The sequence below is a fragment of the Pinus tabuliformis genome, chromosome X, assembly GCF_031772625.1.
Source record: "Pinus tabuliformis cultivar Carrire ecotype Pingquan chromosome X, CPIR1, whole genome shotgun sequence".
Classification (NCBI taxonomy): Eukaryota; Viridiplantae; Streptophyta; class Pinopsida; order Pinales; family Pinaceae; genus Pinus; species Pinus tabuliformis.
In genome coordinates this window covers 1358264886-1358285320 of record NC_142308.1, presented here as the reverse complement: position 1 = coordinate 1358285320, position 20435 = coordinate 1358264886, and the positions used below count along the sequence as shown (strand labels likewise).

Here is a 20435-nt window from a genome sequence, read left to right as displayed (position 1 = left end):
ATATTAATCCTAGGGTTTAATATTGATCCCTTGGGTTTATAATCATGGTCAACCATAGTCCAACGTCACATTGTGACAAAGATTGTCTCAATATGAAAATCAACCATGGTCAACCATAATTGACCATGGTCAATCATTGTCAAACATGGTCCAATGTCGCATTATGGAAAAGATTGTCTCAATATGAAAATCAACCATGGTCAAGCATGGTACCACATTTATAGTGAAAATATTATTTTGAATTTTGAATTTTAATATTTATATTGTTTATTTATTAGTTCATTAATAGTGCTAAATAATAAATAATAATAATGATAATGATAATATATCATTTTTAAATCATAATAAATTTATTAATGCTAATATTTATAAATAAATAATAATTAACAACTATAATTATTTATAATTATTAATTAATTATTATTATTAATATGAACATGGTTTATAGTTTCAATCCATTTCGTTTATAATGTTTATCCCTATATGAACAATAATTATTAACAATTAATTATTAACCATTACTATTTATTAAAATTACTTTTCATTATTTAAAATTATTAATTGTTGATAATTATTAATTATTAACTATTAATAATTATTATTTATTAATAACGAATATTAATAATTATTATTTACTGTTATTATAAATAACAATAAATGTGGTTAATATACGTCTATCACCCTTTATTAACCACATTTATTAATGTGATTGTGTTAATTATAGTATATGCCACAATATATATGATATGGTAATAATACTTTTGATTTAACTGGCTATGATAATAATACTTTTGATTTATAATTATGGTAAGATTGGATTACCCATATTTAAAAGCATGATTGGTTAAATAACTATTTTGAGACACCTTTATAAAATTCATGTAATAAGGTGATATATATTGAACGAACACATAACACATATGCATACGAGGAGTTTTTTTATAGTTGTTTTATTTGAATGCATGATTATATTTATATATATATATATATATAAAGAGGTGTGAAAATTATCCTAATTATAATATTATTTTTCAGTACAGTATGATATGTTATTCAAAAAATTAGTTTATGTCTTCATGGAATTCCTTGATGGCCCAAGTTTCGCAAAGTCTTATATCTCGATGGTTTTTGTGAACTTGACATCTCGAAGACACTCAACGCATCATTAATATCCCTCATAAACAACAAAAACTTGAAGAGACATGAAGGTATTGCTACAACGAAGGACTATTGTTGAATTGGAAAGCACAAACACGAGAACCCTATGATATGCCATATTTTATGTTAGAGTGGAGTAGGGAATGCTATAAATCTATGATTCTAAATACTCTTCTATTGCGAGGAATCTTTGGCAAATGTTGTATCTCTTGAGGGACTATGTAACATAGAAGGAGATGATTGAGCCGAGAGGGTGAATGTTTGCAAGGAAGATGAGGTTTGAATGAATAAAATTTTAGCTTAGATCAAGAGTGTATTGGGTATGCTTGATAAAATAAAGAGATGATTTATATCTATGGAATCCATATGGATGCAGATTCATGGTCAGAGAGATAAGTATTATCTTAAAATATATACTTTACCCTCAATCTTCAGCATCAACGGAACATTCATGCATGTAATAGGTTCTAATATGCATGATTACTTAATAATTGTTGCAGACATATGTTGGAATGCTAAAAGTATGTAGGTGAGCCACACCATGAAGAGGATGAAATGATAGTGTAGTTTACAAATGAAGAATTTGCAAATGTTGTCTATGAGAAGATATCATAGAGGATGATGTTATTTTTGGAGGGAGGGAATTGTAACAACGCCATTTTCATCTCTTGATTTAATGTAATTAATTATTCTAGTTGTTTTTTTGGCATGGATATATAGTTACTAGCTAATGATGATAAAGACATGTTGATCTTGTAAATATTATGCCTTTTAGTCAATAAGAAAATTATAATAGGTGATTGAGGCATGAATGCCTACAGGGACCATGATAGCATGAGCAAAGTATAGTGAAGGGGCCTATGAGGGATTCATGATGATTAATAAGACCTAAGGCACACTTGCCAAATTTATTTTTGCGTTGATATACAAATTTTAAAAATTTCACTTATCCTTTCCTTTTTATTTGAGCCAATCAATAAATGCAAAAATCTCATGGGTGGTGTTAAAAATATCAACAAGAAATTCCAATTTAATTTGTCCTTGAATTAAATTGTCAATTAAATCGAAATTCTATTCTCATAGCAACTTGTAATAGTTAATTAAGTTAAATTGACTTAATTGACTTAAGAAATTTGAGTTGGAAGTCTATCTAGAGTCATGTAGAGTGATCCCTAAATTTTAGGGGCCCAGTTTGAGTTCTTTTGAGTTGTAATTAGATAACTCAGTCTAACTGAGTTATAGTCAGTTAAACTAGTTTTAACTGTTGGAGGAACTAGTAGAGGTCTAGTAGTGGAGTAGTGCACTAGTGCATCACCGGTACCACACAAGTTAACCGAAGATTCACTCATAAATAACCCATGCATGTCAATCTAGATGAAGACCCGGTTGATATTAGAGTTCAGAGACAATGTACTGTTAGTTGTATAATTTTCCAAGTTGTACAAATGATGCATGTAGTCAGTTGAGGACCTATGTTTGGATTGCGTAGTTATGGAGAGTGGACTTCCCAATTAAATATGGGTTAATTCCTCTAGCGATTGAGCAAGGAAGTAGGGGCTTGGTAGGCAGCAAAATTGGCTAAGTGTTGGCTTGAGTTGGCTTGTGAGGCAAAGAGATAGATTGTACTTGTGCAGGAATTGTTTAGGACGAAAAAGCATTGTATTTTCTTCTCAGATCTTTAGGTTAATGCAATATATATAGTCAAGGTTTTTAGCAGTTGATTTCCCCAGAAAAATATCGTGTTATGTGCAATTGATATGCTTCCTTTTCTGCTTATTATTTTCATCGATCAATTTTGGTTTTCGTTGAAGAGTAGTGTATATCCTTGTCTTGTGTTTTGGCATATCACATAAGTTATTGAATCTACAGTAAAAATCTATATGGTATCAAAGCTGAAGACAATATAGAAGAGGATAATTCGAATTTGTTGTGCAGGTGAAAATCCAATTTGAAAGTTCATACTTCAAAGTAGCAATATTTCATTCTATTGTTTGTGACTTGAGTATGCCTTGGGGGGAAGCTCGAATTACGTAGCTTGGAAGGATAGGATGGAGGCAGTGGTGGAAAACAATGGCCTCAAGGAATTCATAGATCATGATATTCCTAAGCCTCCATCATTGGATGATGTGGCAAAAGCAAGAAGAATTATCCTGGAAGGAGTTCAAGACCACATTGTCTTGAATCTCCACGGTAAGGATACTCCATACTCAATGTGGAAGGCATTGACGAACTTGTTTCAAAATAGCAGTGACTATAGGAAATTTACACTCAAGGACAAACTCAGAAAGATCAATATGGAGAAGGGTGACTCAATTCTGAAGTGTTTAACCAATTTCACCCATTGTCTAGATGAGCTTGGAAGTGTTGGGATTACTGTTTCTAAAGACAATATGGTGAGACTAGCTCTTCTAGGACTTCCCAAGAGTTAGCAAAGTTACCAAGACTAAATTAATGGGAGGGAGAAGCTACCAAATTGTGAACATCTGTGGTCGGATTTGGTACATGAAGAGATTCAGAGGAACACCAAAGATAGATCCTCATCAAATACTGATGATGAGGGGAATTTTGCCTTAGCAGGTAATGCAAAGAAAGGGAAGGGGAAGGCATAGCATTCCAAATCATATTCTTGTCAAGGAAGCAAGAATAAGGACATCTTGAAAGTCAAGTGATTTCGCTGCCACGAGATGGGACATTTCGCCACAAAGTGCCTGCTCAAGAAGGCCAGTAAGAAGCCCTCAGGATGAGTGGAAGGTGAGGCTCTTACCTCACAAATTTGAACTGGACTTTAGCCTCATTGCATTTATGATGTCATTGATGATGGGTAGTGTATGGTACCTAGATAGTGGAGCTTCTTTCCACATGACTAGTAACAAAGAGATCTTCAGTAACTTGGAGGAGAAGGATCTCCAAATGCATACTGAGATGGGTGATGACGGGAGGTATAGTGCTATAGGGCTTGGTACAATTACCTTTTAGAGGGATTTAGGTCCTCCCCTCACTTTGTGAGATGTTATGTATGTTCCTGGTTTGAAGAAGAACTTGGTATCTGTTACCATGTTGGAGGATAGAGGGTATGATGTGATATTTAATAAGGGAAAGGTGTTCCTTAGTCACATATCCATGGGGCAGGTGAAGAGGATTGGAGTTATAGTGAAAAATATCTACAAGTTGGAGGTAGAAGATTTTGTTTCCTTGAGCACGAAAGAAGAGAAGGTGCAGAGCTGAGACATCGGTGAGTTGTGGCATAAGAGGTTGGGTCACTTGCATCATGGTGCTTTGAAAATCATGCAGCCAATTTCTACCAATCTTCTCAAAGGTACACTAGAACATCTTGACACATGCAAAGGGTATACTTTGGGAAAATACACCAAAGCTTCCTTTCACGACAAAGACAGTCGAGCACAAGCGATCCTCAATCGAGTCCAATAAGATCTGTGTGGACCATTCTCGACAACATCCAAGGCCAAACATGTGTATTATGTTATATTTTTTGAGCTTTTTCTTGTAAATGTTGGATCTTCTTCATGCAGAAGAAAGATCATACTTTTGCAAAGTTTTTTGAATTTGAAGCAAAGGTCAAGAAAGATATTGGAAGAAAAGTTAAAGCTCTTAGGAGTGATAACGGTGGAGAGTATGTGTCGAATCATTTTAAATACTTATGTGCGACAGAAAGAATTTGACGAGAGTTGACAACACCTCATAACCCATAGCAGAATGGGGTGGATGAAAGGAATAATAGAATCATAGTAGGGGTAGCATGGGTGATGTTGCATCATCAAGGCATACCACTACACTTGTGGGCCAAGGCATGCAACACAAATTTTTATTTGTAGAACATAAGCCTTCAAGAATTCTTGCAATGAATACATCGAAAGAGGCTTTTTCAGGGAAGAGACCAGATGTGGATCATTTCAGGTTTTTTGGTTCATCAGTCTACTGCCATGTAGCCAAAGATGCATGGAAGAAGCTTGAGCCAACAGTAGAGTCAGGGATATTTGTGGTGTACAATGATACACCTCACAACTATTGGGTGTACTTTTCGACCAACAAGATGACAGTGGTTTGTAGGGATGTAAAATTCGATGAGAAGAAGGCAATGAGAAGTTCCCTTGAGAGCGAGCTTTAGCTACATGTGGTTGAGGAGATTTTAGCTCCTAAGGAGGAACCGCAGATTGATGTGAGCAACCACATGCAGAAGATCATGGAGTGGAGACACCCACTCATGTAGAGTCTTCGAGAGATGGGAGAAAGAAGATCAAAGAGGTTAACAAGTTATTGCATGATGCTAGAGAGAATGTGGGAGCACCCACATCACAGTGCAGGCAGATGAGGTCACCAGAGAGGTACACTCGATACATGGCTCTTATGAGCAGATGTGTAGAGACTGAGCCATCTTCTTTTGAGGAGGCAGTGTAGCAACGAGTTTGGGTTAATGAAATGGTTGAGGAGTATGACTCCATTGTCAGGGACAGTGTTTGGGATGTGGTCCCAATATCGACGGACAAGTTAGTGGTGAGTTCCCGATGGATTTACAAGGTAAAGCAAGCAGCAGCTGGTAGTGTGAAGAAACACAAGTCCAGGTTTGTGGCTTGAGGATTTTCTCAGGTGGAGGGGATTGATTACAATGAGACCTTTTCTCATGTTGCAAGGTACTCATCAATCAAATCCATTTTGGCACTGTCAGTGCAGATGGGATGGAAGATACATCAGATGGGCGTAAATACAACCTTACTTAATGACATGATTGATGAAGAAGTGTGTATTGAGTAGCCTAAATGGTTTGAGACCTTCGATAGAGAGTCACATGTGTGCTGACTCAAGCGAGCATTGTATGAGATGAAGCAAGAACCCCGTGCTTAGTACACCAGGATCGATAGCTACTTCACTGGGTTGGGCTTCACCAAAAGTGAAGCAAATGCAGACTTTTACCATATTTTGGTTGAAGTTAACTTTTTTATTATTGTTTTATATGTCGACGATCTGATTTTGACAGGACCTGATGATAAGATCATCTAGTCTTGCAAAGAGGACCTTGCAAGAGAGCTTGAAATGAAGGACTTCGGGCTCATGCACTACTTTCTGGGCATGGAAGTATGGCAAGGTGATGAGGAATTTTTTGCCTCTCAAGGAAAGTATGCCAATGAGATACTCAAAAGGTTCCACATGGAGAGTAGTAAACCCATGGAGACTCCTCTAGAAGGTAACTGGAGGAAGGAGGATGCTACTTTTGGTGAAGTAGTGGAAGCTAATATTTACAAGCAGCTTGTGGGTTCACTCATGTATTTGGGGAACACACGATCGGACATCTGCTATGCAGTTCACTAAGTTAGTAAAGTGATGGTTAAGCCGACCAAGCTGTATTGGAAGGCATCCAAGCATGTGTTGGGATAACTCAAAGGCATTAGTTAGTATGGTTTATGGTACAGACAAACTGAGGGAGTGAATCTTCAAGGCTTCACCAATGCAGATTGGGTAGGGAGTCCATCCGATAGGCAGAGCACACCAGGAGGGATCTTTAGTATTCGGTCAGCAATTATTTCTTGGTATAACATGAAACAGAGATCAGTTTAACTTAGTTCAATAGAGGCAGAGTACATGGCTACTAGTTAAGTAGCTTGTGAGGTTATTTGGATGAGGAAGATTCTAGTTGGTTTGTTTGGTCAACAGATGGATCCAACTGTGATTCACTGTGACAATCAGAGTTGTATCAAACTCTCTAAAAATCCAGTTTTCATGATTGGTCCAACCATATTGATATCTGTTATCATCATCTTCGAGATCATGTGCAAAGGAGAATTATGTTGTTGGAGTACACTCCCACGAAGGGGCAAGATGCAGATATTTTGACAAAGGCTTTGTCAAGATACAGATATTTTGACAAAGGCTTTGTCAAGATGCAAATTTGAGTTTCACAGAGACAGGATCAAGGTAGCTGATAATCCCTTTCTTGTTGGGAGGAAAGATTAAAAATATTAACAAGAAATTCCAATTTAATTTGTCCTTGAATTAAATTGCGAATTAAATTGAAATTCTATTCTCATAGCAACTTGTAATAGTTAATTAAGTTAAATTGAATTAATTGACTTAGGAAATTCGAGTTGGAAGTCCTTCTAGAGTCATGTAGAGTGATCCCTAAATTTTAGGGGTCCGGGTTGAGTTCTTTTGATTTGTAGTTAGATAACTCAGTGTAATTGAGTTAAAGTCAGTTAAACTACTTCTAACTATTGGAGGAACTGGTATAAGTCTAGTAGTGGAGTAGTGCACTAGTGCATCACTAATACCACACCAGTTAATTGAAAATTCACTCATAATTAACTCATGCATATTAGTTCATAGGAAGGCCCAGTTGAGATTAGAGTTCAGGGGCAGTGTACTATTAGTTGTATAATTTTCTGAGTTGTACAGATGATGCATGCAATCAATTGAGGACCTATGTTTGGATTGCACAGTTATGGAAAGTGGATTTCCCAATTAAATATGGGTTAATTCCTCTAGGGGTTGCGCAAGGAAGTAGGGGCATGGAAGGAAATAAAATTGGCTAAGTGTTGGCTTCAGCTGGCATGTGAGGCAGAGAGATAAATTGTACTTGTGCAAGAATTGTTTATGACAAACAAGCATTGTATTTTCTTCTGATATCTTCTGGTTAGTGCAATATAGATAGTAGGCTTTTTAGCAGTTTCTTTCCCCAGAAAAATATTGTGTTATGTGCAATTGATATTCTTCCTTTTTTGCTTATTGTTTTCATCAATCAATTTTGGTTTCCACTGAAGAGTAGTGTAGATTCTTGTCTTGTGTTTTAGCATATCACATAAGCTAAGAATCTACAGTAAAAATCTATGGGTGGAAGTTGTAACCTCCCAAATTTATGGAAGCATGGGATGATAGTTGAAGATTCATCTCCAGAAAAAATGCAAGGTATGGTCAAGTATATTCATGGTGGAGTTTAAGACCAAATCTGCATGGGAGAAGAAAAATTAGTGATTGTGTTTGGCACACATGAATGAAAGGTACTAGTTTGGCATGTAGAAATAGCTAGAGGTGAGAATGAAGCCATGATCAGATTAGCCAATGAAAAACCAATCAAAAATCCCTATTCGACACCCTAAATCACAGGGAGAATCCTCTCTAGCAAACAATAGAGTGCAAGACAATGAAATTATTACATTATTGTGCATGGAAGAATGCACTAGAAAGAGGAGATACTCAATTGATTGTGTAGCAATGGAAAGAGATTTCTATTTTGATATGTAGAGCCAATCAAAAGGCCACCTAGAGTTCAGAAGGTCCTAACAGTCAACATTGATATTTCCCTATGAAATTATCCTTTGAGAGGTTGTGATTTCCCACAAATGCTAAGAGTTACCTAGATTTTCTCTGTTATGGTACCATGGTTTAACTAAGGGGTTCCTAATTTTAGAGAGAGAACATGCAATTTCATTTACAGATATGTGGAAAACCACTCACCCTTAGTCACATGGTTGGACATTCAACATATTTAAATAAATATTTAAATTCTAAGGTTTATTAATTTATTTCTTACCTAGTGAACAAAATGGAATGCCAACTTTCATTTGAAACAGAGTAATTAGACCAAAAAAAAAGATATTTGTATAAAGTAATGAAATTTGTATTCACTGCATTTAGGAATTATGTTGAATTTCCAAAATCTGCATCCATGCATCTAAACAATGACATAAATGACATAATAGAATTTTCCGATCATAATAAGCTTATATCATTATTATAATTCACAATTGAATCACATGAGCTCAACTATTATTTTATTCCCTAATGGTAGTGACCTAATGCATTACTAAATCTGAATGGCATAAGTTGGGAGGCTACTTTAACTAAAATCATATTAGTATTATTTCTATTATAATGCTAATTTAGTTGTTATACAAAAACATAGTTAATTCTCTTTTAGAGACCTAAATCCGGTTGAATGTTTGTAATGGATGTATGTTGAGTTTCTAGCGACTTAGGTTTGGATTAAGTCTATAGGCTTCCTCTACCACAAAGATATTACCCTTGAACATTTTTATTTAAACCAAAGAGGTCTAGGTGGACCTTGTACCTAAATAATTGGGAAGAGATGATTCCTTGAATCATTAGCCTTAATTCAATCTTTTTTTCCCTCCATGATCTAAAAGTAGAGAGGGAGCTCTCTCGTCATAATATGCTTCAAAACAATGTCATAATATGATTTTCTAGTTATCATAATCCCTAACTATTCTTATAATTAACAATTGAATAGCTTCGAGTGGGAGTGACCTTCGCTTACTTGTTACAGTACTAAACATGAATGGCATAACTTGGGAGGCTACCTTCACTAGAATAATATTAGTTTGGTTTCTATCATAATGATAATTTGGGTGTTGTGAAATAAGACAATTAATTCTTCTTTAGAGACTTAAAGTTTGTTAAAATCCCATGATGGATGTTTGTTGAGTATTTACTTATGTAGGCTTAGGGTAAGTCTATAGGATCCTCTACTCTAATATAGAGATCATTTCTATAAACAATTTTATTTAAGAAAAATAGGTCTAGGTGGGCCTTGTACCTAGTTAATTGGGAAGAGGTGCTTCCTTAATCATTGGTATTAGTTCAATTTGATTGCTTATTGCGGTTTAAAAGTGGAAGGGAGTTATCTTGATATTATGAGGCTCCTACATACATGCATGACATAAGTTCATGTGAGTTAATAAAAGGTAAATGTTTTAAGTAAATATTTAGGGTTTTGAGACCCTTGAAATTGAGGCCAGTGAGAGAAGAAAATGTAAACTTAAATCATTTGAAGTTTAGCCATATTTATTGGTTGAAAAATGCTTTGTATGGGTTTGGTAGAAATTGGATTGCAAGCCAAAGTAAGTGGGAGATGAAGTTTAAGGTAGAGGACTTTTCTCTTCTCTCATAGAAGTTGAAGGATTATTAAGAGGTGTTTTTCCTTAATTTATCATGGGGAAAATCAGTTAGTTTTCTTAGTAAATTTTAGAGAAAGTTTGTGTATCACACAAAGAAATTCTTTATGTAACACAATACATATCACAAATCTTCATGTGATACAATGTGTCACACAAAGAAAATCTTTGTGTAATATAGACAATACACTTAAGAAGAAAAAAACTCAAAAGAAGGGACCCCAAAATTAAGAGTTGTGATGTATGGAAAGATAAAGTTTTGTGGTGTGATAAACCACATGGAACAAATTCGTGGGATGAAATACATCACGGCCACAAAAACAATCATTTGGTGCAAAATGTAGATTTTAAAGACATAATATGTCGCGAAATAGAAATTTGTGAGGTGTGGTGCATTGCTATGAATAAAATTATTTAACATAATAAAGCTCCTACAAGAATAAAATCTTAAGATGAGATAGAAGGGAAGAATGAAAGAAGAGAAAAAAAGGAAAAAAGTTGGAGGAGAACTAGAAGATAGAAGAAAGTCATTTATCGAAAGTCAATTATCAGGCAAAAAGAAATCATCACATTATATAATTACATAATAAAAAATTATGGTGTGATAATGTCACAAGAATGGAAACTTTCTTGTGTTGTGATAAAGGTAAAGAATCTTTTTTTTCATAAGAAAATGAACTTTCGTTCCATGTGAATACACCACACTGAAGAATTTTTTTAAAGATGTGATGTCGCATTAGTTGGCATGTGTCGTTCCATGTACAAGTGAGTGTCATGTAGGTGTGATAACATCATCAAGTAAAAAGGAAATGCCTAAATAACTTCAAAAGGTCGTGATATCTTACTTGGAACTTAAAATTGAGGAAGAATATAATTATTGGAAAAATCTCAACTAGTAGAGTATATCAATGCCCATAGAAATGCCTTTGAAATCTGGTTTTAAAAAATTATTAAGAAAGTTATAGTTTCTTACTTAGTTCTCATAATTGAGCAAGAACACAATAATTGGAAAGATTTCAATGAATACAATACACCAATAAACTTAAAAGTGACATTAAAATCATGTTACGTAAAATGATTAAGAGGGAAAATTAATTACCCCACCAAAGATGCGATGAGATTGGATATGTTACAAATAAAACACAAGTTCACTAACTTCAAAATGGTAAATAAGCCTTCTTAATGGACTCGGAGGACCTTGGTACAAAGTAAATGGAGGTCAATGAGGGGCCTACGTCTCCCTCATGGCTTTATTGCCTCTTCTCATAAACAACACCAACCTGCACAAGATCAACTAGCACATTTGGAAGAGAAGGCGGGACTTGAATTGGCCACACCACCCATCATGGGCATTGTCAAAATGCTAACTATCGTCCAAAGTCCCATGATTTGACAATCTAAATTTACATGATGTTAAAACAACAAAAAGAACTGGTAAGCGGAACTTGACCATGGAGAAAGGGAGATGAGTATTATCTTAAGTCGATGAAGTAAACAATTAAACGATTGACCCATTCGGAGATTTGATAATTGTCTATTTGCATTTGTACAACTTCATGAATTTGTTAATTTGCTATAGGTTTGACAATTGTCTATTTGGATTTGTACAACTTCATGAATTTGTTAATTTGTTATTCTTTATGTTTCGAGAAGAACTTCACTCATCATCATCCCTCGTCAGGGATGAAAAGAAAGCATAAATGATTTATTGAGATTGAGAAACAGTGATTGATACCATTGACAAATCTTATTTAGGGTGTAAAATCGTTGCAGTCATGTTCGTCTATGAATGATCATTTTGGTGATAATAATTTTGATGTTTTGTATTCAGAAATTCATAACGCATTGAACTCCAGAAACAAAAAAAACCATCAAAGAAAATCCATCACCTTTCCTGAACTTTCTTGACAATTCTCCAGAAGTGGAGACAAAAGCCACTGAAATAGACTTGTAAGTTACAATGAACAAATGACAAACATCCCAAACTAAGTTATTCTTTAAGTGAATTATTAAACTAAACTAAGTTATTCTTTAAGTGAATTACAGTTCTGGTAGTTTTCCATTTGGTGCCCCCTTCTCAACGCAAGGAACTATTTTCTTCCAAAACCAGTGCTTTCTCCATTCAAAAATCATTTCTTCAATGGGTACACCCTTGGTTTCTGGCAAGAAGAGGTACACAAAGGCAGTCATGATACAGATCCAGCCCGCAAAGAATAGGAAAATCCCGTACCTGAATGTGCATAAAAGAGATAAGAAGACCTGTGCAATTGCAAATGTGAAAAGAAGGTTCACAGAGACCGTTATCGCCTGTCCAGCAGAACGTGTTTCTAGTGGGAAAATTTCACTTGGCACGGTCCATCCAAGAGGACCCCATGACCACCCAAATGCAGCCACAAATAAGCAGAAGGTTGCCACCAACAACGCTGAGAAGCCTTTGGATAGTACTTTGTCCCCTCCAAACTTTAGGCCCAAGATTATGGCAACAGAAACCTATGAAAAAGGATAACATTATTATTGATGAATCCAACAGTAAACAATCCAACAATAAAGGGAAAAATCTCTATAATCTGCTACTAATTATTTCGGGATCAAATGAAAATATGGTCAATTTCGTTTGTGCAGTGCAGTCAATTTCCCAGATTAATGAAGGGATTTAGATTTAAAAACTCTGGAAACAGATTCGCGTGTCCTTGTTCCAACTTGGATGGACTATAAAATCTCTCCTTCCAAGCTACTTAGAAGAAGGGGTTACAAACTTACAATTCATATCAGTTGTTGCTGATATAATGGGATGTTATCCCCTCCACCCAATTCTAAATCTCAAATATCACATCAATGTTATCCCCTCCATCTCATTTTAAATCCCACATCCCAGTAGTTGTGGTTGGCACAATGCAATGCACTGGCTAAGTAAATTTCTATTTTAATTGGAGAATTTATATCCAAGTTTTTTTCCATAAATTAACAGGAATTTCTGTAACAATAACATTTCAGAAGTAATAGGGACTTCTGTGGTGAAGAAAGGCATTCATCAAGATAATTGAAGCATGTTTGTTCAAGCTCCGTTCTCACCTAACTCAGCTGCTGCAGGCAAGAACTCTGGTTTCCTGTTTAGCTCTGAAAATGTAAGCGAGACAGGCCACAAAAGGACTCGGGCATGGAGAGCTACCATGGTTGCAGAAAACTCAAATAAAAAAGAAAGCATGTTATTTGGGACTTTGTTTAGCTGGTGTAAAAGTAAGAGACCAATGCAATTCCCATGGTTTAAAACTTTTCTGACCCTAATAATCGATAAGAGATCATCACTTTTATTCGGTTTCTAGATTTGAGGAACAGGAAATCTCAGAAAATGGATAGGAACTGGTATTCCCTGTCTGTTGGGGACCTCCCAATCCATGGTTAGAACATGGGTCATGATTCTTGAGCTTTGGCAGCTCAATTACCAGGTCTAAGATATATATTGTCATTCTTAAAAACAGGAAACATGAAATGCTGTGAAAAAGCAGAACAGAGACTACCTCTGTGCGTTTTAGTCTTACCTTACAGACTATCATCTGAATACCCCCACTAAGTAGCAGGGCTCTGCGCCCCCACCTGTCAACAGTGGCAATAGATACAAGGGTTGAAGCGACAAGAACAGCTCCAGTCATGACAGACGAGTAGAGGGAAGCATTTGCACCAAAGCCCAAACTGCCGAAAAGCACAGGGGCATAGAACAATATTGAATTGATTCCAGTCAATATCTGAAACATGGGCATACAGATGGCCATCACAAGCTGTGGCCGATTCCTCCTCTCTAAAATATTCCTGAATGGATGCCTGATGGATTTAGCCAGTGCGGCTGCATCGACCATATCCTCATACTCTGCTTCTACATTCCTAGTGCCCCTGATCTTCTCCAGGACAGCTCTGCCTTTCTCCAGATGACCACGTTCTATCAGACTGTTGGGAGTATCAGGAAGAAACATCCCTCCAACGGTCATCAAAAGTGCAGGACCTGCAGCCAAGCCCAGAGAGAGACGCCACCCCCAAGTTTTTATGTGCTGAGTCCCATAATTAACCATATTTGCTGTGAAGATCCCGAGTGTTGTGGCCAACTGGAACATTATATTAAGCCCTCCGCGGAATTTTGGTGGAGCTAACTCTGAGAGGTACAGAGGAACAGCCTTGACACAAATTCAAACAAAAAGCTATGTAAACCCAAGGCATTCATATCTAAACAAAAAACTCTGTAACTCAAATCACTCCAATTCAAAGCCAAATGTCTGAAGCTTTAGTAATGCGTGCTTTTATCAATATATCTCGGAGAAACTCTTTCGAAATCATTGAGCCCACAACCCATACAAGCCAACCTGATTTGCGAAGCCTATTCCCACTCCAAGCATTATGCGCCCAATAATGAGCATGCCTAAGCTGATGGCGCCGGCGTTGAGAGCTGCACCCACAAGAAAACAGATGCCTCCGCTTACAATACTGGCCTTGCGCCCATATCTCCTCGTTACGTGAGACGCGCCCACCGAAGCAAGCAGACCTGCAATGTAGAGGGATGAGGTGAACATAGCCAGGCCTTGGTTGTTGTACTTGCAGTAATCGCTATCATGGTCATTTTCATAATGCTTCCTGTGGTACACTGCGGGGAAGAATTTCTGGAGAAAATCGTCCATGGATGTCACTCCGCCTAAAATTCAAAACATAATTTAGAATTCAGCCCTCGGCTGCAACTCCATTAAGCGTTATCCTCTAATCGAGTCATGGCAATCTGTACACAAACTATAAACTGAAACTGAAAACCAGAAGCAACTGAAACTGAAAACTAGAAGCAAATTACGGGAGAAAACTATGGGATGAAAAGGGGAAATGTCTATTATCATGGTAATCTAATAGTAATCTTAATCTGTACGCACTGAAACTATAAACTGAAATGAGAAAGAAACGATTTTTGGAGAAAACTGTGATGAAAAGGTGAAACTTTTAATATTTCAGATGAACGCACCCATTATCAAAAGGTGAAACTTCTAACATTTCAGATGAACGCACCCATTATCAAGAACAAGAAACAATATACATAGTGTTAATCTATGTTTATTGGTTTTGATGAGAGAAATTTTCTGCTTATTACTTCTTGTCATTAACTATAAACTGAAAGTGAAAAGAAGAGATTTTTGGAGAAATATGTGTGATGAAAAGGTGAAACTTCTAACATTTCGGATGAACGCACTCATTATCAAAAACAAGAAACAATAAACATAACGTTAATCTATGTTTATTGGTTTTTGATGAGAGAAAATCTATGTTTATTACTTCTGGTCATTAAATTATAAACTGAAATGGAAAAGAAACGATTTTGTAGAAAACTGTGTGATGAAAAGGTGAAACTTCTAATATTTTAGACGAACGCACCCATTATCAAGAACAAGAAACAATAAACATAGTGTTAATCTGTATTGTATTAATCTATGTTTATTACTTCTTCTCATTAACTATAAACTGAAGTGAAAAAAGAGATTTTTGAAGAAAACTGTGTGACAGAAAGGTGAAACTTCTCACATTTCAGATGAACACACTCATTATCAAAAACAATAAACATAGCGTTAATCTATAGTCCATTCTATAAGATCTCCGAGATATCGAGAGAAGAACATATGGTTTATCAACTACCGGAGAAGATGAGGATGAATACTATCGGATAGCTACCGGAAATTCTTTGGAGTTAAATCAAAGAATTCAAGAGGAACAAATTACTCCAGCTCGATACCGTCCGATCCATAATGATACACCCGAAAATACAACATTTTTGCTACTTGGAGAGATGGCTAAGCAGACCAAAGCTGCGGAACAATGGATTTGTTTCTGCTAACTTTTCAGTACACCGAAGCTGGATAGATTCACAATTCCATCAAGAACAAGAAACAATAAACATAGTGTTTATTGGTTTTTGATGAGAGAAGTTTACTTCTTGTCCGTGATGATGAGAGATGCTTCTTGGGAAATGATAGGAAAAGTTTTATGTTTATTACTTCTTGTACCTGATCATGGGAGTTCACCCACCTCTTCATCACACAGTTTCTTGTACTGATGATGGGAGAAGTTCACACAGTTTCTTGTAACTGATGATGGGAGAAGTTCACCCACCTCTTCCTCACACAGTTTTTTTTCCGGAAATAACTTTTACACCATAACACATACATAAGTGTACTGGATATACCTCGAACATACATACCTGATATACCGATATCATAGCCAAAGATGGAGCCCCCAATCGCAGCAACCATGCATGCAAAAACAACATAGAACGTTACTCGGCCCTGGTATTGCTGTGCTCTTTCGTGTGATACTCCCGGCGCGTCTACACAACCCCCTGCCATCCTCTACTGAAAATGAAAATGAAAATGAAGGTAGAGATGGAGGTGGGTTTAACCAAATCGTGACGGAGTTATATAATATCGATATTTAATGGACTGGTTGCTGACGTTCGATCACTTTCGTCGGCAGTGTGAACCTTTTCCAAATCCCCGACATGGGCGTGGATATTTTCAGAAAACTGACGGCTGGAGACGTTCGCAGAGGGTGTATGGCCTGTACCGCACAAATGCAGGATTTGGGTTTTGATTTGATTTGAACTCTAAGCTGAAGGTGGTGGTCACTAACTTTACCAGCGCCCACGAGTCATGCTTTCTTTCCCGGGAATTAAAAAACACATGAATTCACACAATATCTGATGTAACCAACCAGAAAGCTTTTTGTGTAAAGTATGTTTTCATAGAGAATGACCTGTGCAAAAAGTCATGTACGGCTGCCATAGTGATGTCAATTATTTCCCGAACTTGTAGTGACGGAATTACTGAGGTTCACCTGTTCCCAAACTTTTTGATTGGGCTTCATTTCAAGATATGCAGATAGCTGTAGTCGGCTTGTACTACGTTTTGAAGTTTTTTTCGGATATACATTTGAGTCGAATTTAGTTGGAATTACATTTCGAGTTTTTAAATTTTCATAATTTAAGTTTTATAAGTGTTTTTTTAGTTTTAAATCTATTTATTGAAAAGTATAGTTTAAATAATAAAATTTATGAAAATTTATTTTATTAAAATTTGGCTAAAAAAATTTCAAAAATTATAGTTTAATAATTCTTCTTACATCAAAATATTTACTCTATAATACATATCATATTGTTAAAATTAAAATAATCATAAAATTAAACTAAATTATAATTTTATTTTAAATCAATATTAATTAAAAAATTAATATACAAATTAAACATATACACACTTAAAGGAATATGGGACACGATTTTTAATTATGGAGATTTTCCCTCACTTTATTATCACTTTATTATGGAGATTCCTAATTTGCTTGTAAATATGTTTTGTTACAATATTATGGGTCAATACCATGGCTTATCAATAGTGCATACCCAAAAAATGGTAACTCACTTTAAATGACACTTGTACATATGACATTTTTTTAATTAATCAATTTAATTAAAACAATAAAAATGACATAATTAATCTCAACCATTAATTTTTCAATAATACTATGAGTATTCTAAAATATTTTAATAATTATTGATAATTAAATTAAAATTGAAAAACTCTTTTCTAAAATAATAATTCATTCATATATATATATATATTAAAGAGACAGCCTCAAATTTCACCATTTAAAATTATATATATAATTAAATAGTAAACTAATTATGTACCATTTCTAATTTATAAGTGTGAAATTATACAACATGAGTGGGCTTAATGGTTAAGAGCATGTGTTTCCTCCTACGAGGTCACGCATTCAAAATCAGAGGGGGGTAAAGTATGTATGTCTTCGTGGGCTTAGCAATCAAATTGATGGGCAAAGTGGGTCCCTTGTCCCACAAACAAGGAGGTCTCATACACCAATTTGGTGTTGTCCCACAAACAAGGGGGTCTCATACACCAATTTGGTGAATAGTAATATGTATATATATATTTAAAATTTAAATACGAAAACGGTAGTTTTTTCTATAGGAGGTATGGCTTTTTAGGTTATCTATATAAAGTGAACCATTAACTTAAATCTTATATTTAAGAGTATTAATTGTAATTGATTATTTTTCTTTACTTACAGTGATTTCATTCAGTAAGTGTTGGAAAACAGGGAAATATTGAGAGGGTTTGAATCAGTGTTTTATAAAAGAAATTAAATATTTTTCCAATCAAACACATTCAACAATACAATAGTGCACAAATCATATCAAGCTTGAACTCAGGATATTACATGGACACCCATACAGGAGAAAATCACAAATCTTATTTTAATTTTCAATGTAAATGCAAGTACCAATTGTGGTTTACATTAGATTTTGTCAGCACCAGCCTACAAGAGACACCAACCCCCTTTTCTTTGCAAGCACCCACTTGAATTAGCCACTCAAATCCCTCTCTCATAAATTTTCAGACTCAGATCTATGGCACTTTTATCATAGAATCATACTAACAACAAATTATATTCTCATATCTTCTCTAGGCATCAATTCTTTGCAGGCTCTCCAAACATTGCTTTTCACAACAGCTCTATAGCTCTGATATTGTTCACCTTCATCCTTTGTTCAGTATATATTTCAACACCCGTTGTCTTAGATATGTAATCATTGGCTCCTAACTTCATTAGATCTACATTTTATCCTTTACGTAACAACTACAAAACTCAATGAATCTACATTTACACCTCTATACTACACTTCTCTCTCACAGATCCACTTGATTTGACATTTAGATCTTGTGTTATTTCATTATCTTCTTATGCTCTCTTTTGCTCTTGGCTCAACTACAAATTGATTGCACTTTAGATTAGTTCTTGGATTCTCATATGCATTAGCTAACCAATTTGTTCAAGCATTTAGATTTTGTATTTATACTTTATTTCATCTATTATCAAGTGTATTGATCCATGGTTTTCACCCATGGCATCATGAGTTGAATTAGTTGTTCTACTCGTCCACAGTAGTTACATTATTAATTTGCATGCAAATAGCTCGATCTGACATCATTTTTTTTCCTTTTATAGATGCAAGGCTCCATATCTCAAATGGTTTCAACCTAAATTTGTTTTAATAACTTTGACACCTAAAACATTAGTTTTCATTGCCTTGAGTGCTTTAATGATCGACCCCATGTGACCAATTCTAACCATTGTAGCTTAAATGACGCTCTCACATCCCGAAGGTCTAGGATGAGGTTCAATGCTAATACACTAGAGTCTAAGGCCGAGATCCCAAGACCACATTTTCAAGATAATAGACCCATAGGTATCTATTGTTAAACCCTTCATGACCGGAAGGAGTGACCATGGTCATTAAACAACTCTTCTTAGATCTCAAAGGACAGAGATCCATTTAACACTAAACTCAGAACACACAACTCTAAGGTTGAATTCTCGAGACAATGAGCTCTGAAGCGCTTCATTGCTAACCCTTCATGAACAATGTTGTGACCGTTGGGTTAAGCTCTTCTCGAATCTCGAAGTTCGGAGATATTTTCAACATCAAGCTCCAAACATAAACACTGAGATCAAAGTCCCTTGACAATGGGATCTTTAGCACTTTATTAAAGCGCTATGTGACCTAGAGTTATGGCCATAAGCTTAAGCTTCTTGATTCTCAGATATTGGGAACACCTTCCAATACTCCAAACATGAAACTCTGAGGTCGAGACTCTGATATAGGGTCCACTACCACATCACCTACCATCAGTACTGAAACACCATCTATTGTTTTCATTAAGTGCCTACCATGTGTCCACCTGCTCATGCTTTCCTACCATGTGTCACCTACCAACTATCAATTTGTCTGATAAAAAATGTTGAATTTACTTGTCACATATCACCCACACATCCTGCCATGACATCTACTTTTCATATATGTTCCATTGTGGCAGCCATGTCATGCAACTTGTCATCCTTGTAAAATGTGCCACCAACTTGTCACGTGTGCTAGCCATTGTCTCACTAGTCATTTCTTTGTTGTATGCAAATAGAAATCTTAACAAATGGTTCGATACATGCCTAGGTGCTTTCCACTGGGATCCTTGTGACTGGGCACAGTGACCAATGGCTTGTTGTTCCACTACCTGTCAGTATACTTCATTGTTGTGTGCAAATAAGGTCTTAACTGGCAATATGATGGATGCTTGGGTGCTTACCGTCAAGCTCCTTGTGACAAGGAATTGTGACCAACAACTTGTTGGTTCACTACCTACTAGTTGTTGGCACTACCTCCTGAGCTTGTGATTTGGGTTTTTGGTGTCGATCCAATGATGGGATAGTGTGTTGCATTCCCTTAAGAAAAAACTAGTATCGCGAGGGAGCCCTTCCTTCATTTGG

At 35.8% G+C, this 20435-nt stretch overlaps 1 protein-coding gene across 5 annotated transcripts in view; it reads right to left on the bottom strand.

The window, feature by feature from the left end:
• Window positions 1-11953: 11953 nt before the first annotated feature.
• Window positions 11954-20435, bottom strand: part of LOC149145139 (sugar transport protein 7-like) — a 35920-nt gene continuing 27438 nt past the window's right edge. For 2 of the 5 annotated variants that reach the window (XM_089448086.1, XM_089448082.1), the window contains exons 2-4: window positions 14432-14757; window positions 13619-14245; window positions 11954-12569 (exon numbers count right to left, since the gene is read on the bottom strand). In XM_089448086.1, the coding sequence (XP_089304212.1) occupies window positions 12120-12569; window positions 13619-14245; window positions 14432-14743 (1389 nt within the window). In that variant the 5' untranslated portion in view covers window positions 14744-14757 and the 3' untranslated portion in view covers window positions 11954-12119. Of the gene's footprint in view, window positions 12570-13618; window positions 14246-14431; window positions 14839-16299; window positions 16494-20435 lie in introns of those variants that run through there. The other 3 variants (XM_089448084.1, XM_089448083.1, XM_089448085.1) reach the window with 3 other exon arrangements.